The sequence below is a fragment of the Panthera onca genome, chromosome B1 (assembly GCF_046562875.1).
Source record: "Panthera onca isolate mPanOnc1 chromosome B1, mPanOnc1 haplotype 2, whole genome shotgun sequence".
NCBI classification, from domain to species: domain Eukaryota; kingdom Metazoa; phylum Chordata; class Mammalia; order Carnivora; family Felidae; genus Panthera; species Panthera onca.
The window spans coordinates 59,356,204-59,375,007 of NC_138342.1; the positions used below are offsets into that span (position 1 = coordinate 59,356,204).

General features: G+C 39.6%; 1 protein-coding gene and 1 long non-coding RNA gene across 4 annotated transcripts in view; one reads left to right on the forward strand and one right to left on the reverse strand.

Annotated features, from left to right (window-relative positions):
- Window positions 1-18,804, reverse strand: part of RASSF6 (Ras association domain family member 6) — a 48,669-nt gene that overhangs the window by 10,406 nt on the left and 19,459 nt on the right. For 2 of the 3 annotated variants that reach the window (XM_060654870.3, XM_060654869.3), the window contains 3 exons: window positions 11,360-11,438; window positions 7,079-7,218; window positions 1,314-1,411 (listed from right to left, as the gene is read on the reverse strand). In XM_060654870.3, the coding sequence (XP_060510853.2) occupies window positions 1,314-1,411; window positions 7,079-7,218; window positions 11,360-11,438 (317 nt within the window). Of the gene's footprint in view, window positions 1-1,313; window positions 1,412-7,078; window positions 7,219-11,359; window positions 11,439-14,618; window positions 14,773-18,804 lie in introns of all 3 variants that reach the window. The other variant, XM_060654871.3, reaches the window with a different exon arrangement.
- On the forward strand, window positions 8-12,959 carry LOC132692438 (uncharacterized). Its single transcript, XR_009616352.3, has 4 exons — window positions 8-511; window positions 5,637-5,715; window positions 6,582-6,654; window positions 11,574-12,959. It is a non-coding gene; the product is annotated as an uncharacterized LOC132692438 (long non-coding RNA).

Consider the following 18,804-nt stretch of genomic DNA (forward strand, 5'->3'; position numbering starts at 1 on the left):
AAGATTATAAGGCCATATCATTTAGCTGCCTACCTCTTTGGGTGAATTTGTATATGTATTTAATAAGTAAATATGCAGCTAAGCAGTGAACTATAATGCATCAAACAGTGGGAAATAGTATTCCATTTAACCTTGGGATTTTAAAGAAGTTTCTATTGTAATTAGAGTACCAACCCATAGGCATGGGAGATTTCATTTTCTTCTAGCATTGGTGCTTTTGCAACTAGGTTTTTGTGGTATCTCTGGTGCCAAGACACCATAGAATTCCCTTAGAATTTAGAATTAGAAATCAGAATTCCCTTGGGTTTAGATGAGTGTTTTCAAAGGGCTAACTGGAAGGACCCTAATATAAAAGATGCCAAGAGCCATCACACAAAAATAAGGGAATCCTGGAAGGAGTATCATGGTTGTTATTGAATATGGGTTGCTACAGAGACAGCAGAGAAGACTGACTTGAGAAACGTTTGGAAAAAATAACTCAACATCGGAAGTTGTTGGTGCATTCATGAAGGTAATGTCGGCAGGGTACTATTTTCAGTCTGAAGTCAGCTTGGTAATACGGCCACCCCAGAAACATGAACTCTGCTCCCAACCCCAGTCATCAGCTCCTCCTTGTATCTCTACATATTATATGAAAACCAAATCTATGTAAGATATATGACATCATACCGGACACTTATCAGAGTCTCAGTAAATGACAGCTAGTAATATTACAACTATCACATCATCATTATGACTACTGATGTCACATGCCATAGGAGCTGCCATTTACCATTGGTTTGTCATGTTTGATATGAATTCATTTGATGTTCAAGTTGATTTCTCTTTTTCAAATAAATGCTTGAAACAACTATTAAATATATTGACTCCAGTATATTTGCCTCTTTCTGGGAAGTGTTGTCACGCAAATATCCATTAACTAAGACATTCAGCTTCTAAAAAGATGTAGAATTTAATGTGAGGGGCTTGGTCTGATATAAAAAGCTGCTGAGTATAATAAATGATCCCAACTTTGGGGAAAATATTAAAGAATTTTATGTATACAAGTTTATTCAAACCATTAGCTTTCCCTAACCTAGTAAATCTAAGTGACTTGATGTAATTTTAAAAATCATCGTATTTTTATGTAGTAAAGTTCTTAAACATCACATGAGCACTGTAGTGACTTAAATTAGTATGATCCTAAGAGATTTTTTTTTAACATAAGAGTTTTATTAAATAGTGGTGTGTAAACTGTTAAATTTCAGAGAAACGTTTAGGATTCGTGATTTACATAAAAAATGTCTCTCCATTAATAAAAGTTTGATACTGACCTTCTTGGGAATCTGTTCCTTTAGATGCTGGAACCTGGGTTCTGTCCAGCTCACTAATACGGTAAAGATCATCAAACTCCCCCCAGCGTGTCATTCCCCTGAAAAGTAATAAATCTTGTAAATGGCATCAATTCTATTCATAATAAGCCTTATGATGATTTTCAGATTTAGAGTATTAATATGATACTGAGGGACTATGGTAGGCATATCCTAAATTATAACAATTTTATGATATTATTAAAATTATATTTATACCGGGATGGTCAGTGGGTATTTTAAATAATTCCTGTACTGATTTTGAGCAAATCTGATATAATAATTGAGTAAACCCTGAAACACAAGGTTATATAGATTCTCTAAAATGTGTGTATGCAAATGGAATTAGTGGAAACCAACATAATCCATCATTACACAGATACCTTACAATGCTCTTAGGAGAGTTTAGATATAAAACTGTTCATTCTGCCAACATACTTTGAGTTCCTATTGTATTCAAAGCATTTTTGGGTAGAGTGGCTCTCAATAAGATGCGGTGCCTACCTTTAAGGCTCTTTACCACTAAGAATGCAATTTACAAAGGAGGAAAGTGTATGGGACGCTTCTTTTCTAAAACATGATTTATATATAGGACACTAACAATTTTCAATGCATTCTAATAATTACAATACATAAAACTGGGCAGCTACTTATTTTTACCAGCTGGACCAACAGTCACTTTTACTTCATTTATCTGGTCTTAGCCACGTCACTTCTCTGTGTCCTTATCTATAAGATGGGGATGATAACAGTGTGAGGTTGCTGAGAAGATTAAGTGGGTTAATTTGTGTAAAATTCTTGAAATAGTGCCCAATACAGAGTAAGCACTCAGTATGTGTTCAAAGTTATCATTTTCATCGTCTTCTTCATCAGAGTCACCTGTATCCGTTTCATGATGGGTGAAGAATCATTAGGGATCCAAGATATTCTTGGGTTTCTCTAGGTTAATGGATACTGTTATTGCTGGGATTGGTCTTATTCTTACTAAAAATCTCTTCCATAATGTCTGTTTTCCTTATGACCAAAGACTGTAAGTGGTGGCATATGCTCTATCCAAATGTGACATTTGTAACATTGCTTCTATCTGAATGTCACTGGTGGCAACAATAACAAAAAATGCTTATTCAGACTAGTAGTGGTGAATATGACAAACACGAGTATTTTCTCCTTGATCTTTGAATTCTTTTCGTGTCTTTTTACAACTTTTATGTCATTTGAGTCTCATAATAGTCTTATAATGTAAACAAGGTAATCTTAACATATTTGTTAGTTAATTTTTCAGTAAGCTCTACTATCCAGAACATAGCCAGTTAAAACACACGTAAGAAAAGTCCAAGAACTACAGGTAATAATAACTAACCCAAGGGAAACCTCTTCAGGTCCTGACTCAGATTCAAGTTATTCTTACGGTAGATAAAATTGCTCATCTTCCCCAATCGCTAGGAACTTAATTATCAAGAGGAAGCAGATGCTGTTATCACAGAAAGAGTGGTAGTCATGGGAAAAGCCCAATATCAATAAAAAGCAGAAACTAAAACGGCAAGGCAGCCTGATGCTATTTCATACGGGGGAAGATGAGAAAGCCCAAGAGTGCCTGGCCAGTGGTATTCTATAGATCCTTGGTAATCTTGGTAGACTGGACACTTGTCCTCACTTTCTTACAGTTTAGTGGCGTCACACAAATACAGGGGACAAACATGGCTCCATATATGAGTGTCTGGCCCTTTCCCCTCTCTACCCATCTTAGCAGAAAACACCAATTTTGAGCTCTGGATTGTGTAATTTGAAGAGTCACCCACGCGCAACTGTGCACATGGCTACGCTTGAGGGCAGTTAACCCGGAGTCGTTCAAAGAAAACTAGGTGGAACTTTATGCAACATCAAATAGTTTAACTTGCTCAAGCACAAGACTGTTAGCATTGCCCTGACCATGCTTCAGGATGTATACGTTGGTAAATTTAAACTGTGGGCAAGTTTTCAAATGAGTTGCAAAATAAAAAAGGAGGTAGTAATTTGATAGACAAACGGGATGTGGTTATTTTTCTACCTGCGCTGGGAGAAAAAAAAAAAAAAAACCTACACTATAAATGTTATTCAAATGTACACCTGTCCAGTTTCTGCTCTTTATGTCATTCTGTCATGATTTGTACAAAATGTGCGAAAGCTGATTTTAGAAAGATTAAAAACAGCAATGAAAACTAGTGCAAGTAAACATAACCTCAATAAGGCTTGGTGGTTTGGTTTTGTTTTGTTTTAGGTTTTGAAAAAATTTCAAAACAAAATACTTGGACCAGATATGAGAGATCAAAGTACTTCCCACAGAATTGTTTCCATAAAGGATCATAAGGGGTCACAGTTCAAACAGACTGATTTATATTTAAGCTTCTACCACTCCCCTTAAGCTAACTCAGTGTGACTCATTTCCAAGATAATTAAAACAAATTAGCATGACAAACTGATGATTCTCTCAATGGGTGAACAGAAAGACAAGATCACAGCCCTTCCTGCAGCTGAGTACACAACTTCCACGCCCGTCCTTTATTCTACACACACCCACTGAAGATACCACATGAGTGACCATGTGAGACCAAAGGTAGAAGTTCTGCACACAGGGGCTCCTGGGTGGCTCAGATGATTGAGCATCTGACTCTTGGTTTTTGGCTCGGGTCTTGATCTCACTGTTTATGAGTTCAAGCCCCCAGTCAGGCTCTGCACTCTGCGGAGCCTGCCTGGGACTGACTCTCTCTCTCTCTCTCTCTCTCTCTCTCTCTCTCTCAAAATAAATAAGTAAAACTTAAAAAAAAAATTAAAAAGTTCTGCACACAGAAACCCAGTATGAGAAAGGAGAGTTGAGGAGGGTTACAGAGTGAGGGAATAGTTCCTTTTCTTTTATTTTTTTAATGTTTATTTATTTTGAGAGAGAGCATGTGCATGTGCACACATGGGAGGGGCAGAGAGAGAAAGAGAGAGAGAGAATCCCGGGCAGGCTCCACACTGTCAGTGCGGAGCCTGATGCAGGGCTCAATCTCACCATACTTGGGATCATACCTGAAGCCAAAATCAAGAGCTGGACACTTAAGCTACTAGGCCACCCAGGTGCCCCTAGTCCCTTTCTTTATATGATTTCATTCAAGGCTCAGAATTTAAATGAATGCTACCCTTAAGGATGGCAACCAGAGTGAAGGTGTCTAGGACCAGACTGAAACAAAGACAGGACCTTAGGTGGTTTTGCACCCCACTAGGGAACAGAGGCCAAGGAACAGCCACTCCAAATTATATGCACCTTCCCGCTGAGTGTTCAGCTGCTTCCCACGGAGGATTCTTGGCTAAGGAATCGTGACTGAATCTAATCTTGCTTTTGAGTGTGAGAGCAGTAGGATCTCTTTCTGATAATTCTCAACCTCCAGAAAGATCTGATACACCACAAGTGTGCCCTTCACTTCATATGTTCTCCTGGTAAGTTTCATTACTGTGGTAAAGGGCAAGCAAAGTTTTCTAGGGAATTCTTTCTCAACTTTAAACTAAGGGAGGTAATTCCTCTTTGGTTCACAGCAATGTGCTGATAAACAATGAAAACCACAGTTGGTGTCCATGGAAGGCATATCGTGAAAATATTAACTTTTAATCTGCCACAGTATATGGACGGGCATCAATATCACTTTGTCTACCTGGTCTCTTGAAACTTTTCCCCACAGTGAGGATTTTTAGGAACAAGTGTTTTGAATTTTAATTTGAAAAAATTAAAAATATCTTGGGGGTAGCTATTTTTTTTTAAAAAGACAATGTGATAATACAAGTACCTTACTGTATCTCCTTGACATCTTCCCTTAATGTGCCATACTTATTAAGTTTTCATGACTCAAATAATTAAATTGCATCAAAAGCAGGCAGCAGCTCAGAGAACTTTGCAATGAGTTTTTCGGCAATATGACTAATGATAGCTAATTTTGCCAAATTCATTTCTTGTGCAGTTATCTAAAAGCAGAGCCCAGGGGTAATTTCTCCTTTTAAAGGATGCTCCTAGTCACTTAGAATCATCAGCCCCATCGGTCACCTAGGACCTGAAGGGGAGGGTTGCAGGGCTTCATTAGGCTGCCCAAGTCTGTGGTCCCCCTTCCGCTCTTCCACAAATACTGGACCCTTCGCCCATGGGCAACCCTTAGTCTGGATGGGAGACTAGTCAGAAGTGGTAGACAGAGGCAGTTTTCACAACAGAGCAGAGGTGATGTAACTACCAGGATCATGGGGACTTTATTCAATTTTGTATTTCGACTCTCTTCATTCCAGGCACACTGCTACACACCCCAATAACAGACGAATAAGGCATGCTCCGTACCCTGAAAACGCTCACAGGCCAGAGCACGAGGTGGGTGCATAAAAACACAATTAACGGCGTGTTTTGAAAAATTGCCAGTGCACCTAGGAGAGACTGTAGGGTCAGAAAAAGGCTTTCTGGAGAATGTGTTACCTGACCAGAGTCTCCTAGGACTGAGAGAGGGGAGTCAGGCAAACGATGTTGAAATGCAAGTAGACTTTCCAGGAGTCAGGAAAGTAAGAGACTGCATGGCATGTGTAGGGAATTAGGAAATGTTCAGAACTGCTGGATCATGTTTGAGAACATTGGCAAGGTGCAAATCATAGCGGGGCGTCCAGAGAAAAAGTGGGGCTTCCCTCAAGGCGATCCTTGGTTTTCCTTGCTTATAGCCCAAGATCAGATTGAGGAAAAGGTCCTGGCAGCTCTCTTTCCATCCCCTCTTCCTAGAACCCCAGCCCATCCAGTTATAGATGGCAGGATGGGAGAGAAGGCTCGGTCCTCCCACAGACGCACAACAGGGGGGAGGAGTCAGAAAGTTAAGGATTAAAAAGGAGGGAAAGTGGGGAGGAAGGAAGAAAAAAAGAAAAAAAATTACATGCACGAGTCCTTCTGAGAGTATTTATTTTTATAAAAATTGCAAAGGATAATGAAAAAAATCAGCCCAACTTAATGTATTCAAGGTACAGTTGCATAAACCCACACAGAGAACGGTTTCACATTGTTACTGAGCTCCAACTGCATTTTGTTGTGCCCTGTTGAACAAGATCAGGACAGTCAGGTGGAGCATAATTAAATCTCCTTTCTAGAAAGCAGGAAGAGCCCTCTGTTCCAAGGAAAAGAGAAATTTAAATTTTACCTCCCCTTTTGGTGACAAGGCCAGGCTAACGGGCTAATGAAATTTGTCTTTTCTAACGAAGGAATGCAATCTTCCAGGAGAGAAACAACACAGCAGAGAGGTAGACCTGAGGTCCAGCCCAGTCCTGCTACATGGTAATTAGACATTTTGCACAAATTACCGAAACCCTTAGAGCTCTGGGTTCTGAACACCTACTTCACAGAATTTCTGGGGATTAAATGAGATGGTGTTAGAAGCTTTAGAGCTCCCATCTTTAAGAGTGCACACAATAAATGTAAGTCAATATGAGGATGATCTAAGGAGTTAAAATGTGAAAGATAGGGGTGCCTGGGTGGCTCAGTCGGTTAAGCGTCTGACTTCAGCTTAGGTCATGATCTCGCTGTTTGTGAGTTTGAGCTCCATGTCGGGCTCTGTGCTGACAGCTCAGAGCCTGGAGCCTGCTTCGGATTGTGTGCCTCCCTTTCTCTCTGCGCATCCCCCCCCACCCGTTCGTACTCTGTCTCTCTCTTTCTCTCTCTCAAAAATAAACATTAAAAAAAAAAGTGAAAGATAGCTTACCTTTTGGGAAAGACATCTGGTGATTTCAACCTAGTAAAAGAAGGGATTTGTTTCTCATCTTGTATTTTTAGCTGTATAGGCCGTTTTACTCCCCAGAAAATGTCCAACATTCCTTCAACAATTAGTTTGCCATCTTCTGTCTGCAGAAGAAACCAATCATCTCAAACATTGTTTTTGTGTTATTTATAGAAGGTTAATCTTTTAACTGAAAATGGAGAGATCAAGTCTATAAGACATTTTAATAGATAAAAAGAAATTCCCCGATAGGGTTGTTTGGCTTTTCAATTTATCCTCAAAATAATTCAATTTTGGAAACATTCTTTTATTTTTGAAAACAGCTCTAACCAGTAAAGTAAGTAATAATGGTAATGATATGCCCACCAGAGGGCAGAGCATGTTAAAATGCTTTCTGAACTCCAGGATTCTTCAATGAGGTAGAAGTTTAATTCTAGTCAACGTAAAATTAAAGCAGAATTGAAAACTATACTAAACTAGGAATCAGAAGAATACCTCTTCAGAGATTTAGTGGCTATTTGCTCATTTCTGAACAGGAAATTTTTAACTCACGAAATTATTATGCTGAATGAGTTAGAAATGTATGAAAAACAGTGTAAAATGTATAACAGAAATTACATATTGGAAAAAATCAATAGCATTTGACTAATTTTTAAGTTGGAAATGTAACAAAAGAAGGAAATTACATGCAAACACGGACTGTGAACACTTACGTATTCTGTGGGTGTAAATATTAATGCCAAAGCATAGTCGCGTAGAATATATTTTCTAATCTATTTTTTGCTTGTATATGTAAAAGTCTTTCTGCTATTAAAGTAATGCTATCATTACAGAAATGATAACATAAAAAATGGTTTCAAAAAATGCAGAAACCAAGAAAAATCACATTCCGACCATCCAATAATTACTATAACATCCAATAACTACTGTTCTTATGAAAAATCAATTATCAGAAAATGTAAAGGACTTGTTATTTGAGAGTGTAATGAACACTCCAGACTCTGGAACTGGATAGACCTGTGTTTGAACCTGGGCTCTGTCACTTCCTCACTGGGTGACCTTAGACAAGATGCTGAACACAGTTAAGCCTGCTGCTTCTGAAGAATGGACATCATTATAGTCCCTAACTCATAGGACCTGATATTTAATAAGCGCTTCATAAATGTTGTTGCTTATTATTTCTTGGGCTGATAAACTAACTTCAGAGTCACTCCTGAAACAAAGTTATGCCCTTTCTCCCGCTTTTGAGTTCACATTTCAGATTACTGAGAGGTCAGGATACCCATCAGTTGTTTTGAACAACCAAACATAATTTGGTCTTTGAAATGGCAGCACATGATGCGGGTCCTACTTTTAGTTACCGATGTATAGCATCCCTTCTTTGTTTAATTATACTTCAACTGATCCCCTACATCAAAAACTCACAGAATAACTGCTCTTCTGAGATGATCACATTCTTGCTTTCAAGAAGAAACACTCCAACTGTTATCAGACAACATTAGGTTTTCTCATGTAAGGAATATCAGAATATTTCTTTTTGAGACAGAGAGGAAGAGTGCACGTGAGCCCACGAGCAGGGGAGGGGCAGAGGGAAAGAGAGAATCTTAAGCAGGCTCCATGCACAGCGCCCAGACCGATGTGGGGCTTGATCTCACAACTGTGAGATCATGACCTGAGCTGAAATCAAGAGTCAGATGCTCAACCGACTGAGCCACCCAGGTGTCCCAGGAATACAAGAATTTTTTTTTTAATTTCACAAAGCATCTCTTTATAGATGAACTAAATATGTCACCAAAGGCTTGTTTACACTAATTTAATCTCATTGTCTAAATCCTTAGGCTTCTTCTCTTCTAGATCTATACCAGTATCCTTGGCAGTCTCTAAGATCCTTATATGCCATCTCTAAACTAATAGCTTCCAACTTTATATTTCTAGCCCAAACCTTCCCCCTAAACTCCAATCATCTGACTGCCTTCCTGACATCAAACTTAAGATGCTCCTAATTAACTCTTGATATTTCTCCCATGAATATTTTCCTCTCCAAGTCATTCTGTTCCCATCTGGGTAAATAGCAGCCTTATCCTTCCAGTTGCTCAGGCCAGGAATTTTAGAGCCACCTTTAATCTTTCTTTTGTACTCAACATCCGATGCAACAGCAAATCCTATGAGCTCCACCTTGAAAATATATCCCTAACGTGACTACTGTACTCACTATATCCACTACCATGGTTCTGGTCCATGCCATTTCATTGTTTGCCTGGATTACTGCAGGAGTTTTCTTTCTCATTCTTCTCTTGGCCTTTCATATATTCCCCATAGCTAGAGAGATTCTTGTAAAGTGAATCCTTTCAGATAATGTCACTGTTCTGCCCAAAACTCCCCAGTGGCTTTCCATCTCATTCCAAGTACACGCTCCGGTCTTCACAATGATCTAAAGACCCAGACGCTCTGGTGCTTTCCTCCGCAGTTATCTCTCTAGCTGCATCGTCTACTAATTCCCCATTCCCACAAGCTTTCTGCTCCACTGGCTTCCCTGCTGTACTTCAACGACACTAGTTCAGCTCCGGCCCCTTGTTGGGGCTGCTGTCTCTGCCCGAATGTGCGTCCCAGAGGCTTCTGCAAGGTTTGCTTCTTCACATCTTTCAGAGTCTCAGGTCAAATGCTCCTCTTCCCCTTCCCCACTTAGATCCCTGAGCTCTCTTCCCTGCTTTGCTGTTGTCCCTGGCCCTTATTACCATTTGATATACTACATATTTCGTTTCTTGTCGGTGTGCTCTAGTGTAAGAAGCATCGAGGCAGGATATTATGTCCCATTTCTTCATTGCGCTATCTGCAGCTTTTACAACAGTGTCTGGCACATGGTAGGCAACCAATATTTGCTTAATTAACCAGAGATTAAGAAAGCTACATGTCATCCTCCATATTGCCCCCTTTAACAGTGTCTATTAATGAAATTCAGTCAGAATGCTTTGAGAATTCTGGACTCTCACTTCATTGACCAGTGAGTAAAGTTGGAAAGGTTAAGCAATCTGACAGTCTCACTGTGGACTTTACTTCACTTAATTAAAAAAAAAATTAAATGACTTTTGTATGGTAAATTGAACACTGATTTGCAGAATTGGGAAGAACGTGCCTCACATTATATGTTCATAACATCAAAATTCGAACATTTTCCTCAAGGAAACAAACTTCTTCACATCGTGAACTTTGTAGAAACTTGAACTAAAATATAAATAGTCATTTTTTTTAAGTTTGGATTTTTTCTTAAATTATCTTTACAGTGATATAGATTAGAGATCTAAGATATAGGATGATATTGAAATAATTTAAAATTAGGCCCATTTCTTTGTAAAGAGATTAGTTATTTCCTTTTTCTATTACGTATGGGAAGGTAACTGAAATATTCAATCAAACTAAATCATTTAACTTCACTAGTAAAGGCCAGAGTGGCTAGTAAGTTTCTCTCTGTTCAACTGCAATTTTAAGCCAAATCACAGTGGCCTAAACTCAATGTTGTACCATCAAATGTGAAGTTTCCAATGTTCCTTATGGCCAGGAAGATACTGTAACGATGTGAAGCGAGTCCCATTAGAATGCAAGGCTAAGTGGAGAGATCTGTGGAGAACGAAGCATTCAAAAAAGGAGAAGAAAAGGAAGAAAGGAAAAGTCTAAGGCCAGTTTGCACTCCTAAAAATACATTCTAGATTCAGGACTTTTCTGAAGTGTTTCTTTCACATTTTAAAATTTGTTATTATATCATAGTACACAGTCATTGGAATCTGATTCATCTTAACAACCAAATCAAACTATGTTACAGCCTGCTCGTATTTATTCGAGCATTCCCCCATTGGTATGGACTGAAGATACTCTCTCCATTACAAATAATGTCACCACGGGATAACACCACCTTCTCTATCTGTTTTGGCACATTTACAAGAAAGTATTATAATAGCTTTCTAGTGGAACTGCTGTTCAAAATCTATTCATACACTGTTTTAAAACTAGAAAGTAAACAGGTCATTAAAATGATTTTTAAATGCTTTTCCTGTCCCCAAAGCTGCTTAAAAGGTTACATGTCCCAGGACTGGGATTTGGTGATAGGGTCTAAATACGAAAGTCATGATCCAGTGAAAGATTCACCTGTTTTTCCAGACCACTTGTGCTGCTAGATTATAGACTCCAACCCATCCTGATTCCTTTATATAACCTCTATGGAATTTCTTTCTGTGAATTAAACCGTATTTTGCATTAGTTTCATGGGCTTACCTGTCCACATAAAATATGCAGGTTTTTCTGGTTCTCGTAAAAAATGTTATAGGTCTTCAATAAAGAGTTGAGTTGTTCCCTAAAAAAAGTTACATTTGGTTATACTCATGCCCTTGGACAGTAAAAGGCAATAATATTCATTCAGCTCGCAAAGGTATGAGATAGAAATGGCTCAATGGAATCCTTACTGTTCTGTGGTTTTACCTTAATGCAGGTCATTGAAAATGGAAGTCTTCTTGGGACATCGACAAATGCTGGAGGGGCTAATTCACAAATAAATCACCAAAGGAGGGAAAATGAGGGGAAAGTGGTGAGAAGACTGTTGGTTGACAGGAGACAGCCATAAAATAGAGATTTGGTTTCACATTTCTTTTTGGTTTTGCAACATTTAAGCAGCCTACATTAAGCACGTAGTATGTGCCTGACATTGTGTTTCCCACCAGCGGTATAGTCACAGTTCAGGAATGGTCACTGCTCCCGAGTTACTTTTCCTGTGAGGCAGCTGGGCTCGTGGGAATACTGGTTCCTGACACTCTTCTCTCCTCTCCCCTGCCACCACAGCCTAAGATCCTTACCCTACCTAACCTACGGGTCCAAGCCATCCTCTCATCCCTGGATTACTGCAACAGTCTCCTAAAAGCCTCTCTGATTCTGTAGTCTGTTGTAACAGTAGGTATTATTTTGGTGCAAACATGATCATCTCTCCTTGGCTCAAAACTCTCCACTATCTTTTAAAAAATGTTTTTAAGATTATTTATTTATTTTGAGAGACAGTGAGAGCTGGGGATGGGCAGAGAGAGAGAGAGAGAGAGAGAGAGAGAATCCCAAGCAGGCTCCTCACTGTCAGCACAGAGCCTGATGTGGGACTTGAACTCACAAACTGTGAGATCACGACCTGAGTTGAAATCAAGAGCTGGACGTTCAACCAACTGAGTCACCCAGGTGCCCCTCTCCAATTATCTTTTCATTATTCAGAATAAAAGCCAATAGCCTTCTGGCGACTTAAAAGGCCAGATGTGATTTGGTCTTCTGTTTCCCTTTGATCCATTTCAGACTATTCTTTCCTTCACTCACTACACTCTCTAGCCACTGGACTCTAATATTCCTTGAATATGTCAGACACATTCTCACCTCAGGACCTTTGCACTTGCTCATCCCCCTGTCTAGAATGAGCTCCCCTACCCTACCCCCACTGTCACACTGTTAGCACATTTTCTTTAACGTTTTACTCAGAAGTCCTTTTTACAAGGAGTCCTTCCTGACCACTTGATCTAAAGGTCTGCCTTCTCCCAACATTCCTATCCTGCTTTCTTATCTCTGCTCCTTAGTCACCATCTAACCTTACACGTATTTTACTTATTTGTCTTATATTCGGTCTCTCTCACCGGACCGCAGCTCCACGAGAATAGGTGTGTTCGTATATTTTGCTTGCGCTATGTTCCATGTGCCTGGAAGAGTGTTTGGCACATAGTAAGAACTCTATGAACACTGGTTGAGTGAAATGATCAGAGAAATTCTTATTCCTAAAAATGGAAACATGCCAAATAAAGGGGGAAAAACATCTTTACATAAACAGTTTTATGGGGGATGGGGTGGGAAATCTCATATTAAATTTCCAAATATATCATTTGTTAAAATTCCTTCGATCTTCAATATCTGTTTCCCTCCCATAAGAATATTGGCTCCATGAGGGCAGCAATTTTGGTCTATTTTATTCATTACTGTCTTCCCAGTGCTAGAACACAGACTTGATCAGAGTAGGCTCTTATTCAATAAAGATTTATTAAATGCTGAACGACAGAATTCATGTATATTGATTTTTATGCTTGATATCATGTAGACATACTCTTTCCATCTGACTTTGCAATTTTATTTTATTAAAAAAAATTTTTTTAATGCTTATTTATTTTGAGAGAGAGTGTGAGCAGGGGAGGGGCAGACAGAGAGGGAGACACAGAATCTGAATCAGGCTCCAGGCTCTGACAGCCCCCAACGGGGGGGCTCGAACTCACGAACAAGGAGATCATGACCTGAGCCAAAGTTGGACACTCAACCAACTGAGCCGCCTAGGCGCCCCTCACTTTGTAACTTTAATACACAGATTTTCAAGGTTCAATACACTTCAGTTGCCACATTAAAAAAAAAAAAAAGTTCTACAGAATTCCTCCACGCTATGGTTCCATTTCCAACTGAGTTACTTTAGAATTTCAATGTTAATGAATATTTCTGTTCTAAATATCATTGCACACACAAGGGATTCGTTCCCTTGGAGTCATTACTGTGGGATATCTCCTAAAAATTATTGTACTGGTGAGGAGCATGAACACTTTTTATAGCTCTCATTATTGAGTGCTAGGGCAGCATATAGAAATTTCTGGTTCACTTGAGATGCAATTCCTGATATGCTGAGCTGTGAGGGTTGTTATTAAGGCAAATGAATTTTTATATAATCTTATTCCCTCAGCTTCTGTTTCTGATAAAATTGCATAATAGGATATGGTACAAATATCCTTCCAAGTATTTACCTAAGAATCATGTATAATTAGAAAGATATTCTCAGGGAACAAGCCACTTGGAAAATGTTTCTGTACCTGAACAGAACCTGACTAAATCTTCCTCTACAGAAATAAGTCTCCAGATGACCCAGAGAGTCAGCAAACTGTGGTCCTAGCTTGTCTGTTTTTATAAATAAAGTTTTATTATAATGTAGTCACGCTGATTTGCTTGCTTCTTGTCTGTGGCTGCATTCCTGCTATAAATGCAGAGTTGAATAGTTGTGACAGAAACCATATGACCCACAAAGCCTAAAATATTTATTATCTGGCCCTTTACAGAGAGGGTCAGCCAACCTCCACCCCTCCCCAAGTATAACATAGGCTGTTGCTGAACACCACAGAAGTCATCCATATTTTTCTTACCATAGGCAGGATCATTCTGACCGAATATTAATGAGACTTTGAAGGATTCTGGGATAAAGTGAAGAATTAGACAAAAAAAAAAAACAAACAAACACAAAACCTCACAAGTTATGTAAACAACTATAGCAAAAGTGAATACATTGCAAATATTAAAGCACCATTACATTTTATTTGTATATCCCTTCCCAGAGGAACTTTTGAAGATGATTTTTTTGCTCATCTGATGGAACAGTGGGTCTAATAGAACGCTGGTAGTAATGAAACCCAGCCTGCAACATTGTGATCTTACGCGTTGGCACTGAAGGCACAAGGGCGTAAGAAGTTATTGTCAAGTTGATCACCTGTATCTGCAGACTGATTCAAACTGTGTCTTCCAACAGTGAATGGTCATTCTCTCATACAGTCATATAGTCACCGTGTGAGCTCCATCGAGGGCTTTCATTCATATTCTGAGGATGGGTGAGAGCTTCAAGGATAGATGCTTCCTACAGTGAACTTCGGAAGGGAGGGATTAAACATGAAGCGTGTGAGGAGCTTACCAGGCAAAAATACCTTTCACAAGGACATGTAGCTATTTCCATAGTTTTTGTGGAGGAAGCTCAGAGTGCCGGGATTCTAAGGGTAGAACATGTAAATGGGGAGTGGTGAGAATTGAATAGCTGAAGAAGCAGGCAGGAACCTCGTGAGCCATTTTAAGAAGTTTAACATTCGCCCTGCCAGCAGGGGGCAGCTATGGAAGGTTCTAGGCAAAAGAAAGACATGATGATAAGGGCCACTAGGGAACTTACAGAAGACAGATTTCAGGACAAGATGGAAACAGAAAGATGTTTGGGACTATTGGCAAACAGTACTGGGGTAGAGGTGCATGAGCAAGGCTGTGTTCTATGGAAATGGGGTCAAGTGTCCCGCATGTACAGAAGGGTCTGAAGTCTAGATGGGACCTATACATGATTTAGGACATCTAATCACTAAAGCGCTATCTAGTCAGTCCCTAGTTAGGAAAGGGGACAGGGATTTAATACACTCTGTGCCTTGTCAATGGTAATTATAATAGATTTTTCTGGGTCCATTTACATGTCACATATGAACCTTCCTTCCCCCATCAAAAAAGGAAACAGGCATCTGTGTACTTTTTCCTCTCAGCTGCCAAAAAAGCTCCCCACCCAGCCTAGATCAGACCACTTAGCAACTATTCAGCTGCCCTAACAAAGCTATAAAATGGGTGACAAGAAATAGATTCCACATGCAATCTTCTCAGTTTACAATTCTGTGATATTTAGAAGTCACAGAGATACCCAAGAAACAAAAATCGAATAGCCTATACAGTTTATGTTTGATACCTAAAACAATGACTTTCTGAGAGCTTGGTTTTTTGGAACATGAAATACCACATCATAATATATAACAAGGTGTGTGTGTGTTGTTTTTTTTTTTTTTAATTTTTTTTAACGTTTATTTATTTTTTTGAGACAGAGAGAGACAGAGCATGAATGGGGGAGGGTCAGAGAGAGGGAGACGCAGAATCTGAAACAGGCTCCAGGCTCTGAGCTGTCAGCACAGAGCCCGACGCGGGGCTCGAACTCACGGACCGTGAGATCATGACCTGAGCCGAAGTCGGCCGCTTAACCGACTGAGCCACCCAGGCGCCCCAAGGTGTGTGTTTTTTTTAAACCACCCAGTAAATAATATGGATTAGTGTTTTTACAAAACTGAGGAATGGCAAACTTCCGTATAAACTGGACTTCCAACCTACATGAAGACATAGGATCATAAGCTTCCCAAGACGGAAGCTGGCACCGTCTGCTGGCTGGGCAGAAATCACATCTTGATAGTTGCTGGTGGACACCCAGAATTATTCACTGCAGCTCGTGAAGAGTGTCAGGCAGGAGAGACTTGATACAGGGGTGACAGGTGCAGGGAACAATGCATAGGAGGGCCCCAGGCTCCTGTTCCTTTAAGGCTCCCAGGTTGGTTTTATGAGCAATAGTGGATCCAGAATTCACTGTAAAATGCTTAGGTGAACTTTGTACTTTGTGGCCCGAACTGCAGCTGCTCAGCAGATGGGAATTACCCACATAGTGACGTCTGCCATGAATAATGGACTTTGCAAGAAATGAGCTCCTCAATCTTATCATGCTACTGAGCTGGCCGGAAGAAACCATTTTTATTTGATCTTATAAAAGTGTAATATTCATGGACGTGGGACAGCATGACGGATGGAACGGAGTTACGCCCTGCATCCATAGACAGAATGGATGTCAAATATTAGTGGCAATAGAATTCCCTCTCTAGTTTCAGTAATGATTTGCAATGTAATTAAGTGGATATTCGATCCCTTTCCTGGCAACCAAAAACCCTGGCCCCCTCTTTGCTAAGTGATTCTGACTATTTGGACCCGATAAAGGCAAATGAGAAACACTGTTGTACAATGTAACCCAACACAAACTTCAGAGGCTACACATGACACAAACTAAACCAGAGAAAAACACAACCCAACTCAGCCACCAAAGGCATATTTGGCCACGGCTGAGCTTCCTGACTTTGTGTTACTTTTGCCTCCTGGAGACTTGTTGAAAAGTGTCCAGGCTCCAAATCCGGCCGACCCTGAAATGCATTGTGACAGCAGTATTAGAAACAACATCCTGCTGTGCATATTTCCATGTTTAAGGACAGGAGGCTAAATCATTTGAAAGAATATCTTCAAAGAGTTGAAAAATTTAGGCAGAATAAAAATGCTAACTTGCTGCCTTAAACATTTAGTTTTCCCCATAACACACATGGAGTTTGTTCATAATGTTAAATTCTAGCAATGAGATCAACAATTTCATGTTAGGTTACAAAACTGAATTTAAAACTTAATATGTTTTTAATAAAATAGTTATGAATTAAGCATGGAAAGGTAACAAATTGACCATTTTTCTGGGAAAAAAAGATTGTGACTTATTTTATGGGTCATAGTTCTGTATAGTTTCCAAACTTCATATAATAAGTGCATAATGCATTTATAATGTTGTCATAATTTTACTTCCAACAAAAATATAAAATAGGGGCACCTGGGTGACTCAGTTTGTTAAACGTCCAACTTTGGCTCAGGTTATGATCTCAGGAGTTGTGAGTTCGAGCCCCGTGTCGGGCTCTGTGCCGACAGCTCAGAGCTTGGATCCTGCTTCAGATTCTGTTTCCCTCTCTCTCTCTGCCCCTCCCCCTGCTTGTACTCTGTCTGTCTCTCTCTCAAAAAATAAATAAACATTAAAAAAATTTTATATATATATATATATACATATACATATGTATATGTATATGTGTATATATATATATATATATATATATATATATATATATATATATATATAATATAAGCTCCTGTATGTTTTTGGAAAGGTGGAACCAGGAAATAGGAGGACAACAGAAAAGAATAAATGGAGACTTATCATTAAGCCCTATGCCAAGACAAGCCATCATTCCATGTTACTGATATCTGCATGATGTCTGCAAGCAGAAGCAGAATTCTCTTAACCCGCTTTATCCTTCATTACTGTCAACTTGAATCCTGGAATTCAAATCGCAAACTTCTCCAACTGTTCTATAAGCGGCTACAGCTCTGGGTCTTTTTTTGCCTTTAGCCTCAGCTCCTGGCTCAATGAAGAAAGAAGACTACCTTTCCACCTTTGCATAGAGACCTTCCTCAGCTGGCAAAGTAGGTTATTCACATTTCCATTGCAAATGAAGGGATTGGATTCCACAGTTTGAAAAGAGAGAAGTTGGGAAGAGGAAGGAGGGCTGTTTTGATTTGACTGCAGGAAAAATGCAAACCCTAACTGATCAGGGACCTCTGAATTTGTCTGCCTCTCCCGGCTTCCTTTGAGGAGGCTGCTCTTTTTGAAAAGAAAGGGCTCCTAACATTGTTAGTAATTCTGCTAAAATATCAGTAATTGTTGCTGGCAGTCAGGATGATGGTGCCCCTGACTTGTTTGCTTTGTTCTCCCAAACAGTTCTATCCTAAGACCTAACTCCCTCTTCAGAGCTGACAACCCACAATAAAAAGGGCCTGGGAGTTTTGTGAGCTCCACTAGTAATCTAATCAATACGATAGTACAGCCAGACCTGCCTCTCCTCCACCACACTCCCCCTCACTGCTTTTGGCCATATTGTGACTTTTGTATTTTCTGGGCATTCATCTTTTCTTGATAACGCCTGTAAAAAATGGCCCTGGAGCCATTAGTGGATAGACGTGTCAGTTTCTCTTGGTCCTCAACCCCTAGAACTCAGCTAAGGGCAAAAGGGTTAAAGATTAAGGAGTAATTTCATAGTATTAAAAAGAAACTGGAAGTGATGGCTAGTTGGTAGATAACAAAACAAAGAAAAATGCCCAAAGTGTTTTCTTGAGGATGAAAACTCTACCCTTGAAGACAGGGGCTTTAGCTACTCAGAACAATGCCACTGGGCGTTGATAAGACATAAAAGAGGGGATAAGAAGGGAGAGGCAAAGGACTGTGCCATTTGTTCAAATAACGGTGCTTCTGAAGG